This window comes from Alexandromys fortis, unplaced genomic scaffold, assembly GCF_014885135.2.
Source record: "Alexandromys fortis isolate MF-2015 unplaced genomic scaffold, M_Fortis_MF-2015_v1.1 scaffold_152, whole genome shotgun sequence".
In the NCBI taxonomy this organism is placed as follows: domain Eukaryota; kingdom Metazoa; phylum Chordata; class Mammalia; order Rodentia; family Cricetidae; genus Alexandromys; species Alexandromys fortis.
Window position 1 is genome coordinate 2,199,082 of NW_026068045.1, and position 17,235 is coordinate 2,216,316.

The following is a 17,235-nucleotide window of genomic DNA, read 5'->3' on the forward strand; positions in this document are numbered from 1 at the left end:
CCCCTCGACCAAAGAATGGATAAGGAAAATGTGGTACATTTACATAATGGAGTACTACACAGCAGAAAAAAAATAATGACAACTTGAAATTTATGGGTAAATTGAAGGATCTACAAAACATATTATTGAGAGAGGTAACCCCGACCCAGAAAGACAAATATAATATGTATTCACTCATGAGTGGCTTTTAGACATAAAGCAAAGAAAAACCAGCCTACAATTCACAATCCCAGAGAACCTAGACAACAAAGAGGACCCTAAGAGAGACATGCATGGATCTAATCTACATGGGAAGTAGAAGAAGACAAGATCTTCTGAGTAAATTGGGAGCATGGGGATCATGGCAGAGGGTAGAAGGAGAGGGGGGAGAAGGGGAAAGTGGAGGAAAATGTATAGCTTGATAAAAGCAATTTTAAAAGGGGAAAGAAATCCAAAAGAAGGAGGAGGAGGAGGGGAGGAGGAGGGATATTTACCTAACATTGACAGGTTCAATGTAGGAAGCAGTCTTCAGGCAATAAGTGTTCAGGAGGAGAAAGCTATGATGGACATCTTCTGCACACACTGTCAACACTTGCACTTGGTTCCCCAAAAAAGGTTTTGCCATCCCTTGGAGCCTGACGCTGAGGGTCATGACATGGCCTTGGCTATGTCAACAAAATATTTTCGCTTAGGAGTTCACTCACTCAGGGCTTCCTGTTTCATACAGAAGAGGGTGACAGATACCCTGAAAGGTCATGGTGAGCCACCACATGGGTGCTGGTTAATTTAAAATTATTTAAGACTCAACTGGGTGCTGGTGGTGTACACCTTCAATCCCAGCACTCAGGAAGCAGAGGCAGGCAGATCTCTGTGAGTTTGAGGCCAACCTGGTCTACAGAGCCAGGACAGGCTCCAAAGCTACAGAGAAACCCTTTCTTGAAAAACCAACCAATGAAACAAACAAACAAAAATAACAACAAGAACAACAAACCCACTAACCATACTAGCACCAATCCAAGTTCAAAATCCCTGGGTTAGCCGGGCGTTGGTGGCGCACGCCTTTAATCCCAGCACTTGGGAGGCAGAGGCAGGCGGATCTCTGTGAGTTCGAGACCAGCCTGGTCTACAAGAGCTAGTGCCAGGACAGGCTCCAAAACCACAGAGAAACCCTGTCTCAAAAAATCAAAAAAAAAAAAAAAAAATCCCTGGGTTTCTTTGCTCAAGTCAAAAGTCAGATAAGGTCCTCACACTGTACTTGGTTTGCTGAGTTCCTCCCAACAGCATCTCTCTACGTAGTTCCTGGTATTTGCTATATAGTCCAGGCTGGTCTCAAACTCACAGAGAGTCTTCTTCCTCTGTCTTCTGAGTGCTGAGAGTAAAGGTCGCACATCCAAGCTCAGTTTTCTTTTATTTTTAATTGTGTGTTTGTGTCTCTGTGTGTGTTGGTGCATGTGAGGACAGATGCCCACGCAGGCTGGACGAACTCGGCCCCTGGAGTTACAACAGTTGTGAACCGACAGACCTGGATGCTAGGAATCAGTCAGGTCCTCCACAGAGCAGCACAAGATGGCTGCTGAGAAGGAACCAGAAAACACGAAACAAACCTGCTTAGGAGGTTATTAGAGGGGGAATCAGTGTGCAGAGAGAGACAGGAAGACGGCACGGCCAGCTTTCAAAACCTGCCAAGTGCGTACGCATAGGGAGTTGATGTGGATACATCACACGCAGACGACACAGATGACGGGCTCACGCATGCACGCAAGGGCTTAGCTGAGTCATACGTGGATGTAACCACACATGCGCGCATGTGGGTCAAGCGGGGCCCTTTAACAATCAGGCACTTCTGCCTGAGGGCTTGTCTGCATGGGAATGGCTCTAGAGCCTGGAAGTGCAGCCTTATTTGTGACTGAATAATTACATCTGGAGCCTGTCCTGGAACTAGATCCTATAGACCAGACTAGGCTGGCCTCGAACTCAAAGAGATACGCCTACCTCTGCCTCCCAAGTGCTGGGATTAAAGGTGTGTGCCACCAGCACCCATCTGAGTCTTAAATAATTTTTTCACATGTTGTATGTGAACATGTGGGGCTCACGCATGAGTGTGGGGCTGCTTATGGAGGCCAGAGAGTAATCTCCATTGTCAGCCTTGGGAAAGGGTTCTTCATTGACCTGGAGTTTATCAATCAGGCTAGACCTGCTGGCCAGCAAGCCCTGGGCAAGGCATGCTCCTGCCTCTCCCAGCACGGGATGACAAGCATGTGCCAAGCTGTCTGCTACATTTATATGGGTTTTAGGGATCAACCTCAAGTCCCTGTGCTTAAATCAAGCACATGGCACGCAGAGAGCCATCCTCCAGCCTGCTGTCACTTTGAACAGTTCTTTCTCCTTTCTTATTTTGCTACCTCACTGTTGTCACACTGTCCACATTTTGGACTGGGCGATCACATCCTCCGCCTTTCACCTAGGTGTCCTTTAACTTGTACTTCTTGTGAACTAGTAGCTAGTGCTGAGGTCTCTCGGGAGTCAAAGCTCTTCTGAGGTTGCCTTCCTGAGCACACTGGCTTTTACTAGTGCCAAACCTGCTGGGTGTGTAGCTATTGACGTGCTCTAGCTGGCCCTTTCCATGGGGTAGTGGAGACTGAACTCAGGGCCTCACACCCAGTTAGGCAAGAGTTTGACCTCAGACCTTTTCTTTCCCTCCAATTCTTCTTCTTCTTCTTCTTCTTCTTCTTCTTCTTCTTCTTCTTCTTCTTCTTCTTCTTCTTCTTCTTCTTCTTCATCATCATCATCATCATCATTATTATTATTATTATTATTATTCCTCCTCCTCCTCCTTCTTCATCTTCTTCTTGGTTTTGGTTTTCCGAGACAGGGTTTCTTGGTGTAGGCCTGGCTGTCCAGTCCGGGAACCAGCTCTGTAGAGCAGTCTGACCTTGAACTCGCAGAATTCCACCTGCCTCTGCTGCCCTCCATTAAAGGCGCGTGCCACCAGGCCCATTCGTTGTTGTTTCTCTAATTACATTTTAAGAGTCCATTTGCATGTATACTGGTGTGTGTGCAAGCACAGGCACACAGCAGCCCAATTTTTAATTTTGAGAGAGAGGTTTGCTAAGTTGCCCAGGCTGGCCTTGAACTCTATGTGCAGCCTTTGTGGGTCTTAGACTCGTGATCTTCCTTCCCCAGCCCTCTCAGTAGCTCATTTGACGGTCTTGCTCGAAAGGATATGGCTCACTGTTTCCGAATTAAAGAAGAAAATGAAGCCTGTTTAAGGATACCAAAAAAGTTAACAACCATGTGTAACTCCGCTTCCAGGAAATCCGATGCCCCTTTTTGGCTAGCACCAGGCACCCCACCATGCACAGACTTACAAAACACCCACATGCATAAATGAAATTGAAAGAAAAAGAAAATGGGGGTGGTGTAGACGACAGAAGCTTCTTTTTTTTTTTTTTCCAGTTTTTCAAGACAGGGTTTCTCTGTAGCTTTGGAGCCTGTCCTGGAACTAGCTCTTGTAGACCAGGCTGGCCTCGAACTCACAAAGATCCTCCTGCCTCTGCCTCCTGAGTGCTGGGATTAAAGGCTTGCGCCACCACCGCCCGGCAACAGAAGCTTCTAACATCACTCCAACAGATCCTTGACTTGGAGAATTGAGGGCTATCGTGGATGTACAAAAGTGAGCTGAGCACTCAGTGGAAATGAGGAAGCAGGGGTGGGGTGGGAGGGTGTTAGTCGGTCTGTGCTGCTCTTGGTTCGTCTTTGTCTCTTCATGGCCTATTTCTGGCGGGATACACAGGAAACTCACAGACCCGGTTCCAGAGTGCATTTCGTGTCCTGCACAAACAATTCTCCCAAATATGCAGAAGCACGGTTCGAACACACCCGGCCTCCACGGAGGGAGGAGCGGCTATCACCCTGCACCCTTCCCTGGGTTGGTTATCTCCGTTCACCACAGAGGACCAAGCTGAGGCCGAATTCCCTGGCTCTCCCAGGCGCCGTGGCTCTCTAGCGCCCCACCCAGGCTGCCAGAGGCTTTATGCTGGGTGTGTGCAAAGCCTCCCGAGGCCGACCACCCTGCTGTGCTTGGCTGCTGCCAGTGTGGTGGGGGTGCATGGTGCACATGACTGTGCAAGTGTGTGTGAGTTTCGATATGCCTATGTGAGTTGTGTGTGGAAAAAGGAGAGAGGGAGGAGGGAGGAGTGTCCTGGTTCTCAGAAGCTAGGAGTTGCACCCAGAACTGGGGCCCAGAACCTGTGACCTAGAGGTATCAACGATTCACACACGTAGCAGCCTCTGGAGAGAATGGAGAACCGATGAGGAGATGCTAGGCTTGGGACTGGATGAGGAGAGCCCTGAGAAAAGCAGTGACATTTCCTGACAGAATGAGTGGGAACTCAGAATTAGAGTTAAAGTTGATTAAATAATACAGACAAAACACTGACAAGCCCAGTGTGTCTGCCTGACTCTGAGAGCCCCGGCCCCCAGTCCTTGATGTCGTCATGTCCTCTCTGGTGACGACGAGTTGTCAACACTATTTGTTCTTTATTCTAAATGCTGACATCAGGATCCCAGTGCTCACTCCCACACCACCTTCCTGCCATCTTCACCTGTAGGGTCTGAGGTTACCCTTTTCCCTCCACTGAGAAGTCCCCAGAGGCAAGGAATGTAGCCAGTGATGCCAGGTCGGGCCAAGCATCTCACTATCTCCAGGTAATCTTCACCCTGGGACACAGTTCCTGCAGGAATCGGAGTATTCCCTCAAACTAGAGCGCTTGGGTTTAACAAAACTATCTGCGGAGCTGTGAGGAGCAGTGTCAGCAAACTCAGGGCACCGCCCAGATCAGTCTTCGTGGGCTCATTGTCCCGAAAGGCTGGGGATGGGGCAGTCTCTGGTGGAGCGTGTCTCAGTCTCCCATGGCTGCGCTTCTCCACCAGACAAATTCTGCAGAAGCCGTGGGAGGGACAAAGTCTTTGGCCTCTGACCCCAACGCAGAGCAGAAGGGCGAAGAGATGGGGTCTGGAGGGCACCCAGGTGAACTGCACACTCTCCTCAGCTCCTTGGTCCTCCTGTCATGACAGGGAAGCGAGGGCAGGCGTACCAGTGCTCACTGCTCAACAAAGAGGTCCCGCTCAACCCTGGGTCTTAATGATTAACAGCCACCTCAAACACAGCCTGTCTGAAACACAAGCCTTGGGTTCCCCATTTGTCTGTCTGTCAAGACAGTTTCTCTGTGCAGCCCTGGCTGTCCTGGAACTCACTCTGTAGACCAGTTTGCCCTCAAAACTCAGAGATCCGCCTGCCTCTGCCTCCCAAGTGCTGGGATTAAAGGTACGCACCACCACTGCCCACCTGGGCTCCCCTATAGTAAACCTGTTTCCCCTCTTATCTCGATGGGTAACAAGCACTGCTCTCCACCCGCCAGAGGCCCCTGAAAGGCCTTGGTGCCCTTTCACCGTTCAGCTCCTCCTCGGCGCTGTGGCTCTGGAGAAGACCCACCCAGACACTGTGGCCTTTGTGACTACTGCCGGGGGCCACAGTCCACTAGGGACCCCACCCAGCCCGACACCTCATGCCTCATCTCCTGAGGAAAGCCCTTTGCTCCCCTCTCCCAGGAAGGCAGGGTGTTGCAGAATGAGCTCTCGTACACTGCCTCCGTGCTGGTTCCGGAGGGGCAAACACACAGGACATTTGACTCCAAAGCCGGACTTCTCCCTGTCATACTCCATGGAACAAAAGCTTCCATTTCCTGCACATTCTACTCTGTCCACCTTTCTCCCAAACACATCTCACAGGCAACTCCCTCTCCACAGCGACAGCCAGGCTAGCCTGTCACCTCGAACCCAGAGCCACTCCCAAGGCCCACCAGTGTCTCCTGCATCCATTACTGACTCCACCCACCAGCTAGAGCTACTGAAAATCTTATTTGTATTATATTACATCCTGCCACCAATACTAGGCCCCACTTAGTGTTTCACCACAGCCATGTTCCCCCCATCCAGCCTCTTTTACACAGTTTTTTCCCTCTCAGAATTATGATATAGCCGGGTGATGGTGGCGCACGCCTTTAATCCCAGCACTCGGGAGGCAGAGGCAGGCCTCTGTGAGTTCGAGACCAGCCTGGTCTACAGAGCTAGGACAGGCTCCAAAACAACAGAGAAACCCTGTCTCGAAAAACCAAAAAAAAAAAAAAAAAAAAAAAAAAAAAATTGAAGTTGAAGCAGAACCACATCAAAGAAACCCTCATCTTAACCCCAACACTCCGGAGGCAGAGGCAAGTGGATCTCTGTGAGTTCGAGGCCAGCCTGGTCTACAGAGCTAGTTCCAGGACAGTCACGGCTACACTGAAAAACCCTGTCTCGAAAAACCAGACCAAACTAACAAACCCTCATCTTATTTAAGAGGCATCTAAAGCCGGGTGGTGGTGGTGCACGCCTTTAATCCCAGTACTTGGGAGGCAGAGGCAGGTGGATCTCTGTGAGTTCGAGACCAGCCTTGTCTACAAGAGCTAGTTCCAGGATAGGCTCCAAAGCTACAGAGAAACCCTGTCTCAAAAAAAAAAAAAAAAAAAAAAAAAAAAAAAAAGAGGCATCTAAGACCCATCCCTGCTCCTGCCGGCCTCTCTGCCCCGGGATTGTGACCCATCCATCCCTGGCAGCCCTTACCCAGTCACGGGATCCACTTATCTCTGTGCTGTTTGTCTGTCTCCCCACTATGCTATAATCCACAGACGGGAAAGATTCAGTCTGCAGCTCCCACTGGACCCTCACAGTCTGGCACAGGGTAGATGTGCAGTAAATATTAGATGGCAGGGAACAGACAAACACTGGCCAGTGTCACCGTGACCATGCCACCACAGGCTTCTCAGAGACATCCACTGTTTTATCAAGGTTGAGCCTGCAAAGTCCCCCCAGAATGGGGCCAGCTGGGATTCCAAAGAAAGCAGCAAGCACCAGGAGGTCTGTGGAGGACTATAGAGTGTCCCCGGCAGGACTGCAGCTTACCCCCATGGTTGGTGGTCAAAAAGGCGACGTCATCCCCCCCCACGCCATGACGGACATTGAGTTGGGTGAGGCGTCCCTGGGACAGCTAAAGAAGTTTGACCAAGTGTTTCTCCACATGGTTGATCAATAGCAATCTAGACATGTTTATTATTTAGTGCCTGGGAATATTCATGGTTCCTTCTTTGAATTCACAGAAAGACAATGGGAGAAAGTGAGAGAGCCCTTAACTTCACACTATCAAAAGGGTCTCCTTCCCTCTTTTCCACACGCCAGTCCCCAGCCTTCAAGCCCTTGCTTAGAGAGCATACCCAAGACTAAAAACTGATTAGGGGAGGGAAGAGGTCGGGGCAGACAACTGGCAGTCGTGGAGAAGGGACTCGGTGGGGATGGGGCTGCCTACTGGGTGTGCCCCTTTTCTATTCTCTGGTTCCCTCAGATAAGACCAGCAGTTAGGCACCTCTCCTCCCAGTCAGTGGTGCTCACAGCCCCAGGGCTACACGCTGGAAGCATGTCTGTCCAAGAGAACATTCTACCCCACCAGCTCTGGCCATGGATCTCGTCCCAGAAAGACTTAGCAAAGTCCGCCCTAAGTGGGGCTCCAGGAGGTAAGAAGAGGAACGGGCCGCCACTGAACAGAGGGGGAACTAGGGTGGAATCAGAGTTGGGGGGGCGGAGACCTTGGGGAAGGATGCCCATCACGGTGTTACCCGTGTCACACACAGACCTGATCAGAGCCTTTGATCCAGGCTCTGCAGACAGGCCAAAGGGGAGCCAGCAGCACAGATGCCACGGGGCACTCCCGTGGTTCCTGGACTCTGGCCCTTGGTATACAGGCTTCCATTGGGAAGAGAGATGCTAGCTGGTTATACTTTAACTAGTCTTCAGGGCTGATCTCATCTGAGCCAGGCCTCATGTCACGGACACAGCCCAGCATAAAGCAGCCCCACAGGCACGGCAGGTGTTCAGCGCCATGGCAGGTACTTCTCTGGGCAGGATGTTCTTCAGAGATGGGCTGGGTCAAGCTGCAGGATCTCTGGGGCCTGGAGCAGCACTGAGTGGATGGAGGGAACTGAGAAGGGGATCAGGAAGCCAACGAATTGTTTGGAGCTGGAAGGAAGTAAACGGATCTTAGGGAAAGGAGCTGGGTGATTCTGGGGCTTGATAATGAGACGCAGGTTTGAAGGAGACGTCCGGGGGGCGAGGCTGAGCAGACTGAAAGAAGTCTTAGACGGGGAAGGGTCTTTTTAGAAGGAAAGTAACAACTTGAGCTTGGGGTCAGCTAGACCTAGATTTAAATCATCTTACCTGGAAGGTGCAATTTCTTGGACAATGTATTTTACCATTTTGAAATCCTTTTCCTTATTTGCAAAATTGGAATAGAACATGCTTAGCAGCCTGCACTATAGGACCCTTGAGACTAAGCAAAGTGCCCTCTGCATGATATACTCCCATTGAAGGAAGGTCTCCCCCAAACTGGGTAGCTGAACGGCTGCAGCATGCCCTGCAGGAGGTGCATGGATGACAGGCAGGAGTCTGTGCCAGACCCTGAGTCCCCTTTTACTGCAGGGCCAGCGGGATACCTTCGACGTGCTAGTGTGGCCCAGCTGACCCAGGAGCTGGGCACTGCCTTCTTCCAGCAGCAGCAACTGCCCGCGGCTATGGCGGACACCTTCCTGGAACACCTGTGTCTCCTGGACATTGACTCCGAGCCGGTGGCGGCTCGCAGCACCGGCATCGTTGCCACCATTGGTGAGACTGCTCGGATCATGGTCTCTCCTTATCTTTGCAATCTTTGACAGGGTCATTCATTCAACAAGCATTTGTGAGGGTTTTCTTGCGTGAGGGGGTAGTTGTTTGTTTGATGTTTTTATGAGACAAGGTCTTATTTCTGTAGCTCTGGCTGTTGGGCAGGCTAGCCTTGAACTCAGAGGTCCACCTGCCTCTGCCTCCTGCGCTGGGCTGGAATTAAAGGCGTCCACCACCACATCTGTTTGAGGCTGGATTTTTGAGACAGGGTCTCAGGTCACCTTGGGTGGTTTTAAGCTTATATAGCCCGTATTGTATAGTCTTAGCCTTGAATTTCTAGACTTCTTGCAAGATCTACTGCAGTGACATCACAGGTATGGGATATCAACCTAACTTAACAAATACTTGTTGAGTACCTAGTAGACAGGGTTTGGGATTGGGAGTAGACCAGTAAAATAAACAGGTGAGCGAAGTCTAGCAGGTGGGACAACAAACACTAAGCAATGACTTATTAAAATGTAACTAATTCAAAGTCAGGTTGGTGGCCCAAGCTTTTAATCCCAGCACTCAGGAGGCAGAGGCAGGAGAATCTCTGTGAGTTTGAAGCCAGCCTGGTCTACGTTGCAAGTTCCAGGACAGCCAGGGGTGCATAGTGAAACTTTGTTTTAAAAAGACAAAAAGAAAAGTAACTCTTTATTTCAGTATTTATTTCAATACCTCAGTATTTCAGTATTTCAGTGTGTTAGAAAGTTGTGAGTAAAGAGAAGGTGTGGTCAGGGATATCCAGTACACACACACACACACACACACACACACACACACACAGATACACACAAACACACACAGTCACACACCCCAAGGCAGGAGGAAGATTGTCATCCTAAACAGGGGCCAGGGCAACTGAGAAAAACCTCAGCAAATATTGCAAAGGAAGATGGGAATGGTGGTTCGCTCATGTTTGTAACCTCCGCACTCTGAGTGCCCAGGTAGCAGGATTGCTGAGGCCAGATGAGGGTGCAACATGAGATCCTGTCACAACATCAAGAAACGAAAATAGGACAGGGAATGTAGCCGGTCAGTAGAATGTTTTCCTCCCCTGCGTGAAGCCCCAGCATCAGCTACTGCTGTACAGCCCGTGTTCCCAGGCCTGGGCAGTAGAAGTAGGAGGGTCGGAGGGTCAGAGGGTCAGGGTCATCTTCAGCTATGTATTAACTTTGTGCTTAGCCTGGGCTGCATGACAGTCTGAAAATAAGAGGGGAGGAAGGAAGATGGCAAGGGGAGAAGTAGATTCGCAGACCTTTGAAGGAAGAGATGTCCAGGCAAAGGGAAGTCAATGACCGGAAAACAAGGTGCCCTGGAGCTCAGTCATTAAGATTGAGCACAACCCTTTCGAAGACCTGAGTTCAGTTCCCAAAAACTCCCACTGGGTAATTTACAGTTGCCTGGAAATGCTTGTTCTTACTCACAGGCACGTATTCATCCTCAGACACACACAGTTTAAAAATAAATCTGAAAACAGAAAGGAAGCCTAGGGTAGCTTCAAAGTCTAACCGACTTGAAGAGACTGGGGGAGGGGAGAACAAGGTGGGGTGCAGGGGGGTTTAGGAATTAGATTCAGGGCCTCGAGAATGGTTCACAAGGGCTCTACCATGGTTCCCATCCTTGGCTTTCTTTTTACTTTTTATTTTGATATAATCTCACTAGATTGTCCTGGCTGGTCTTGACTCCTCCATCCAACTCAGAGAGGCTGTCACCCTGCCTCAGCTCCCTCCTGGGGTTAGAATCTCCTATCACTGATTTTTCTTTGTTTGTTTGTTTTGTTTTAGTTTCTGCTTTTCAGTGTGTTGATGAGGGTCTCTTGTTCTATAGCCAAGGTTGGACTGGAATTCTTCATTGTTGTGCCTTGGCTCCCCATTGCTGAGGTGACAGAGGAGAATCACCCAACATGGCAATAGGTTGAGGTGTTGAGTGAGAGCCGGCTCCTGCAGTACTAACGGTGGGTGGGGTGGAAAAGTGTGGTCTCACTCAAAACAGCTTTGTTGGAGGCCGAGCCATGGGAATTCCCTGATGGATTGAATGCGAGGAACACATTCAACACCCAAAGACAAATGAGAGTCAGACACTCAGCCCCGGGATTGGGTGAGTGATCTGGAACTGAGATATGAAACAGGAATCAACAGCTGGTCACGATGGTGTACGCCTTCAGTTCTATCACTCAGGAGGCGAGTTCAAGGCCAGCCTGATCTATAAAGCGAGTTCCAGAACAGACAGAGTTACACAGAGAACCCGTGTTTCGAAAAACCAAATAAATAAGATAGGAATCAGCAGAATTAGAGCAGTGGCTCATGCCTAGAGTCTCCACACTGGAAAAACTGAGATCTGGAGGATGCTGTAAATTTGGGGCCAACCTGGGCTAAAGGAAGGAAAAGGAAAGAAAGGTGTCTTCTGCACAGATTGTCTTCCAAGTAAAGCAGTCGGGGCACATAGGAGGGAAGGTGCTAACGGGGAGTGCTGGCGACCAGGCAGACACACAGCCACACATGCACACATGCACACACATAGCACATGCATACACAAACACATCACACACACACACACACACACACACACACAAACACACACGAGCGTGATGTCACGCTCCTGGCGTGCTCCTCTAATGGCATCCCTTGAGAGGTTGAGGCAAGAGGATCGAGTATGCAGGCCCCAGGGCCTGGTAAGATGGCTCTGACCATGGAGCCTGATGACCTGAGTTCCATCCCAGGAACCCATATGGTGGATTCTGACCATACACACTAAAATTAAACAAATAAAACAAGAACTCAAGGCCAAGGAGAAAGGGGGTGGGTGTGTAGTTCAGAAGACAGAGGGGATGCCTTGTGAGCACAAAGCCCTTAGTTCCATCCCTGGCACGGCATAAGCTGGGCATGGTACAGCAAACCCTAAATCCTAGCACAGGGAGGCAAGAACAGGAGAATCGGAAGTCCAAGATAGCATAGCAAGTTCAAGGCTAGCCTGGATTACAGGAGACCTTGTCTCAAAAGGAAGGCTATGGGGGATGGATGAAAAGAAAGGAAGAAAAACAAAGGCCAGAGGCAGCTCCGTGGTAGAGCATCCAGGAGGCCCTGTGTTCCCTCTTCCGTGCCGGGGAAAGAGAAAGGAGCCGGGGAAGAGGAGAGAAGTATGCATCAAATGCTGTGGTTGATTTCTGATGAGGAGGGTGGAGACTTGGACAGAACTCAGCTCTGTCAGTGAGACCCGTCTGCTTTGAAATCTCTCACTTGACCTGTCTCGTGTTCTGACTCTTCACAGCCTAGAGTAACCAGTGAGGCACTTAATGCTAAGTCACTTGCTAACAAAGAAACCTAAGGCCTGGCTGAGGCTGAACATCTACACAAGCTGCCTTGCCAAGGTGGTGGGTGCGTGCTGGTTGGAGTGGAAAAGGAGTAAAGGAAACTCCAAGAATGAAGGACTCCGAAAATGGGGCAGTCTCTTAGAGGTCGCTGATGGGTTTTGCTGTCAATCAGGTTTGGGAGGAATTTCACAGTGGGATCTCTGGTTCCAGGGCCAGCATCTCGCTCTGTGGAACGCCTCCAGGAGATGATCAAGGCAGGGATGAACATTGCACGACTCAACTTCTCCCATGGCTCCCATGAGGTGTGGGGAGGTCCTGGAGGGCGGAACTGGAGGACGCCCCAGGTCCTGCCCACTTTCCCTTGACATTTTCGCTCTCACGGCTAGTACCATGCAGAGTCCATCGCGAACATCCGAGAGGCAGCTGAGAGCTTTGCAGCTTCCCCGCTCAGCTACAGGCCTGTGGCCATCGCCCTGGACACCAAGGGACCGGAGATACGCACCGGGATCCTGGAGGGGGTGAGAAGTCTGTGTAGGGTCGGCGCTGTCTGGGCTTGGAGGATTGTTAGAGCTCTGGGGCAGAAGAGGGGGTCAACGCTGGTTCTACCCTCCCACTTGCGATACTCACGTTTCTCTGGCCCCGCCCCCAGGGCCCAGAGTCTGAGGTGGAGATTGTGAAGGGCTCACAGGTGCTGGTGTCTGTGGACCCGAAGTTCCAGACACGGGGCACCGCAAACACAGTGTGGGTGGACTACCCCAATATCGTCCGGGTCCTTGCAGTGGGGAGCCGCATCTACATTGACGACGGACTCATCTCTTTAGTGGTGCGGAAAATCGGTGCGCAAGTGCCTCCTAACACAGGACACCTTCTCTTCTCTTTGGTCTACTCTAGATTGCTCACACCTTCCCTGGCTCTGTCTATTTCCCCACCTGTCCTAGTGGTTCTCTGCCCTCATCACAGTTTGGGGCTGGGCATGTCATGTCTTTTCTTGGTGTGTGTGGAGGAGGTGAAGGGCTCAGAAATCCCTGGTTCCTTGAGGCTCCAAGCTTAGCGCTTCATCTGCTGTGCCTGGAGCACGGTGCCAGCCCTGATGCCGACTCCCTCTACCCGCAGGCCCAGAGGGGCTGGTGACCGAAGTGGAGCACGGTGGTGTGCTGGGTAGCAGGAAGGGTGTGAACTTGCCGAATGCAGAGGTGGACCTTCCTGGGCTGTCTGAGCAAGATCTCTTGGATCTGCGCTTCGGGGTGGAGCATAATGTGGACATCATCTTTGCCTCCTTTATACGGAAAGCCAGCGATGTGGCTGCAGTCCGGGCTGCCCTGGGGCCGGAAGGCCAGAGCATCAAAATTATCAGCAAAATCGAGAACCATGAAGGCGTGAAAAAGTGAGACTTGGTCTTTGTTCGCATTAGCCCGTTGCCCCTCTTCTGCTAGCCACTTCCCCGCATCTCCTGGCTCTGCCCCAGCTTGAATTCCTCCAACCTCCCAGGTTTGACGAAATTCTAGAGGTGAGCGATGGCATCATGGTGGCACGGGGTGACCTGGGCATTGAGATCCCAGCCGAGAAGGTTTTCTTGGCTCAGAAGATGATGATTGGCCGCTGCAACCTGGCCGGCAAGCCAGTCGTTTGTGCCACACAGGTAAGGCGTGACGCCTTGGGCTATTCTTTAAAGGGCTGAGAAACCTTAGCTCCACATTTTGCTGTCTAGTGTCTGGCCACAAATAACAAAGTTAGGTGGAGATGACATGAACTTTTCAGGGTCTCACGTGATCCTGGCGTTCTAAGAGTGCAGGTGGAGTCAAAGAAAAACAGTATGGGCGGGGTCCTCAATCAGAATGTGACTTTTGACATTCGTGGTATCACCCAGATGCTGGAGAGCATGATCACTAAGGCTCGACCAACTCGGGCTGAGACAAGCGATGTGGCCAATGCGGTGCTGGATGGGGCTGACTGTATCATGTTGTCGGGAGAGACCGCCAAGGGCAGCTTCCCTGTGGAGGCTGTAAAGATGCAACACGCGGTAGGAACTTAGTCCTGGAAAGCAGATGAACCAGGGACTCGGATCCCTCTGGGACCGCATTGACCCTACTCAACCTGACTTACTGGTGCCTGCAGATTGCCCGAGAGGCAGAGGCCGCTGTGTACCACCGCCAGTTGTTTGAGGAGCTACGACGGGCAGCGCCACTGAGCCGTGATCCCACTGAGATCACGGCTATCGGGGCTGTGGAGGCTGCCTTCAAGTGCTGTGCTGCCGCCATCATTGTGCTGACCACGAGCGGCCGGTGAGAGACAAACTGGAAACAGGGCTTTGGTCGGGGAGGGGCTGACACAGCGCACGATGAGAATTGCTTTGGGGCAAGAAAAGAGATGGCCACAAAGGCTAGAGACCAGGAAAGGTGTCTCTCGGGGCTCTGGGGCCTGTGCCAGTGAGCCCCAGGGATTCCGCAGGTGATAATCTAATGTTGGCTTCAGGACATTGGGTTCCTGGGCCTGAGAGGGTTTCCCAGTGCTGAGACGTTCCTGAAGAGCCCCGGAAGCCTGCACTCTGAGGAGTTTCTCTCCCTTGGGCCCCACAAGCCATCTGTCTCCCTGGGTTTATGTGTTTGTCATTTGTTCCCCCATGGGGCTGTGAGGATTAACAAGTGACATTAAGTGTCATATGAAGGATGGTAGGATGTAAATATACATCTTCTAGACAGTTTCCCCTCTTTTGTTGTTTAATTTTTCTGAAATAGAGTCTCGTTAGTCCTGGCTAGTCTGAAACTTACCTAGCTAAAGCAGGCCTGAACTAAACCCTCAGCCTCCCACTCCCAAGCGCTGGGGTTATGGACACATGTCACTATGTCTTGATGGCTAGTTTTACATTTCTAATTTTTTGAAGATGTTTATTATTATTTTTTTTTTTTTTTCGTTTTTCGAGACAGGGTTTCTCTGTGGTTTTGGAGCCTGTCCTGGAACTAGCTCTTGTAGACCAGGCTGGTCTCGAACTCACAGAGATCCACCTCCCAAGTGCTGGGATTAAAGGCGTGCACCACCACTGCCCGGCTTTAATTATTTATTAATAAATTTATTATTATTTTAATGACATGTATGTGGGGGTATGTGGATTTGTGTACAGTATCCAAGGCCAAAAGAAGGTGTGAAGCTACTTGATGTGGCTGCTGGGAGCCAAACTCAGGGCCTCTGGTAGAGCTGTAATCTTAAGAATTGAGCCATCTCTCTAAACTGGGTTTTATATTTATTATTATTTTTTAAATATGGATGGACATTTTTGCCTGCATGTATGTCTGCACCATTTGCATGGCTGGTGCCAGTGTGTCAGAGCCCCTAGAAATGGTCTTACAAATTGTTAGCCACCATTTGGTTGTTGAAAACCAAACACAGGTCCTCTTCAAGAGCAGCAAGTGCTCTCAATGGCTGAGCCACCTCTCCAGCCGTGGTAGGTACTCTATTTAATATTTAGTGAGAATGCCAAAGGCTAGAGAAGTATAATTACCCAGGGAAATGTGGTTTGTTAGTAATACCTGGAACCCTAATTTACCCTGTGATGTTCTGTCTCCCCCTCATCCAGCTCAGCTCAGCTCCTGTCTCGGTACCGACCTAGGGCAGCTGTCATTGCTGTGACTCGTTCAGCCCAGGCTGCCCGCCAGGTCCACCTGTCCCGAGGAGTCTTCCCCGTGCTCTACCGTGAGCCGCCAGAAGCTATCTGGGCAGATGATGTGGATCGAAGGGTTCAGTTTGGTATTGAAAGCGGTGAGTTTGCAGACCTTCTGCTTCGGCTCCCCACCCTGACTCAAAGGGGAGGGAGGGGGAGCAGAAGTGTCCCTAAGAAGTCTGCTGCTGTCTGTCACAACTTAGTAGGACACAGGAGCAAGAAGAGGTGGGAGCAGAGAGCCAGAGGAGCAGGAACTAAATTTTATTTTATAGTCTTCATGACCACACCTGCCTTGTTTGTCCCATTAGGGCATCCACATGGGTGCAGAGGCTTAAAGCTCAGAAACAGCAGCTTGCACGCTCCACACACACCCCTCCACACACACACACACCCCTCCACACACACACAAACCCCTCCACACACACCCATATACCCCTCCACACACACCCATATACCCCTCCACACACACCCATATACCCCTCCACACACACCCATATACCCCTCCACACACACCCATACCTCCACCCCCACACACCCCTCCACCCCCCTCTCCACTAGTTCGGTTCCCTTCTCTCCTAGAGAGGTGATGGTTAGTGATGGCTGACCCGGGTTCTTCATTGACTGTCACTTTTCTCCCTCAGGAAAGCTCCGTGGCTTCCTCCGTGTTGGTGATCTGGTGATTGTGGTGACAGGTTGGCGACCTGGCTCTGGCTATACCAACATTATGCGGGTGCTGACCATATCCTGAAATGACTCTCCCTCTTCTGAGCTAGTTACACCCCATCTCTTCCATCCTGCACCCCTCCCACTGCCCCACATCTGCCATCCAGCCTCAACGCTGCGCTTCACACAGGCCCTGAACGTCCGTCCAGTTATGCACTGACCACCCAGCCGCATCAGTTGTAATCCCTGTCTCAATCCGCTCAGCCGGATCCTAAAAGGCCCTGAGCCTTTAATCCCAGCCCAATGGTTAATTCTATTCCTCTAGGCTCCCTAGCAGTAGAATGGAGGAAGTGGAAACAGGGTGATCTCATCCAATTTCCATAGAGCCATTATTTTAAAACATGACCATTTCCTGAGCAAAATGTGACCTCCTGATGGCCTCAATTGGGTCAGAACACTTCTTGGCACAGTGGAGCACAGAACCACACTCTAGGGGAAGTTAGAGTAGATGGTGCTGGGGGAAACTGAGCCAGACAAGGCCTCACTGTATAGCCTGGTCTTAGATCCACAGAAAATCCTCCTGTGTGACCCTCCCACGGGTAGGGATGACTCCAGGCACCCTTAGTTTTTGACTCCACAACCTTGGAGCTGAATCTACAAGCCACTTACCTGGCTATTCTCATGCCCATTGCTCTGCCAGGCCAGCTAACTGCCCCCTAACCCCCAGATCAGAAGCAAAAACTGGATCTCTTCTTTTTAACCTCAACTGTTTAGATGCAGTTATAAAAACAATTTCCACAAGCCAAGAATCCCAGAGTCCCCCCACCCTGGAGAAATGGAG

General features: G+C 50.7%; 1 protein-coding gene across 1 annotated transcript; it reads left to right on the forward strand.

The window, feature by feature from the left end:
- The first annotated feature begins 7,839 nt into the window (after positions 1 to 7,839).
- Pklr (pyruvate kinase L/R) lies at positions 7,840 to 16,821 on the forward strand. The gene is made up of 11 exons (XM_050118681.1): positions 7,840 to 7,955; positions 8,545 to 8,727; positions 12,287 to 12,378; positions 12,463 to 12,594; positions 12,726 to 12,912; positions 13,190 to 13,460; positions 13,565 to 13,715; positions 13,944 to 14,096; positions 14,192 to 14,358; positions 15,648 to 15,829; positions 16,373 to 16,821. Exons 1-11 carry the CDS (start codon positions 7,949 to 7,951, stop codon positions 16,477 to 16,479), a joined length of 1,632 nt encoding a protein of 543 aa, XP_049974638.1. The 5' UTR covers positions 7,840 to 7,948; the 3' UTR covers positions 16,480 to 16,821.
- Positions 16,822 to 17,235: the final 414 nt, after the last annotated feature.

Bases quoted from the DNA above. Each gene is read 5' to 3' on its own strand.
- Pklr (XM_050118681.1), top strand. The intron at 8,728-12,286 runs GTGAGACTGCTC...CTCTGGTTCCAG, and splicing joins CGGCATCGTTGCCACCATTG to GGCCAGCATCTCGCTCTGTG. The intron at 12,913-13,189 runs GTGCGCAAGTGC...CTCTACCCGCAG, and splicing joins TTTAGTGGTGCGGAAAATCG to GCCCAGAGGGGCTGGTGACC.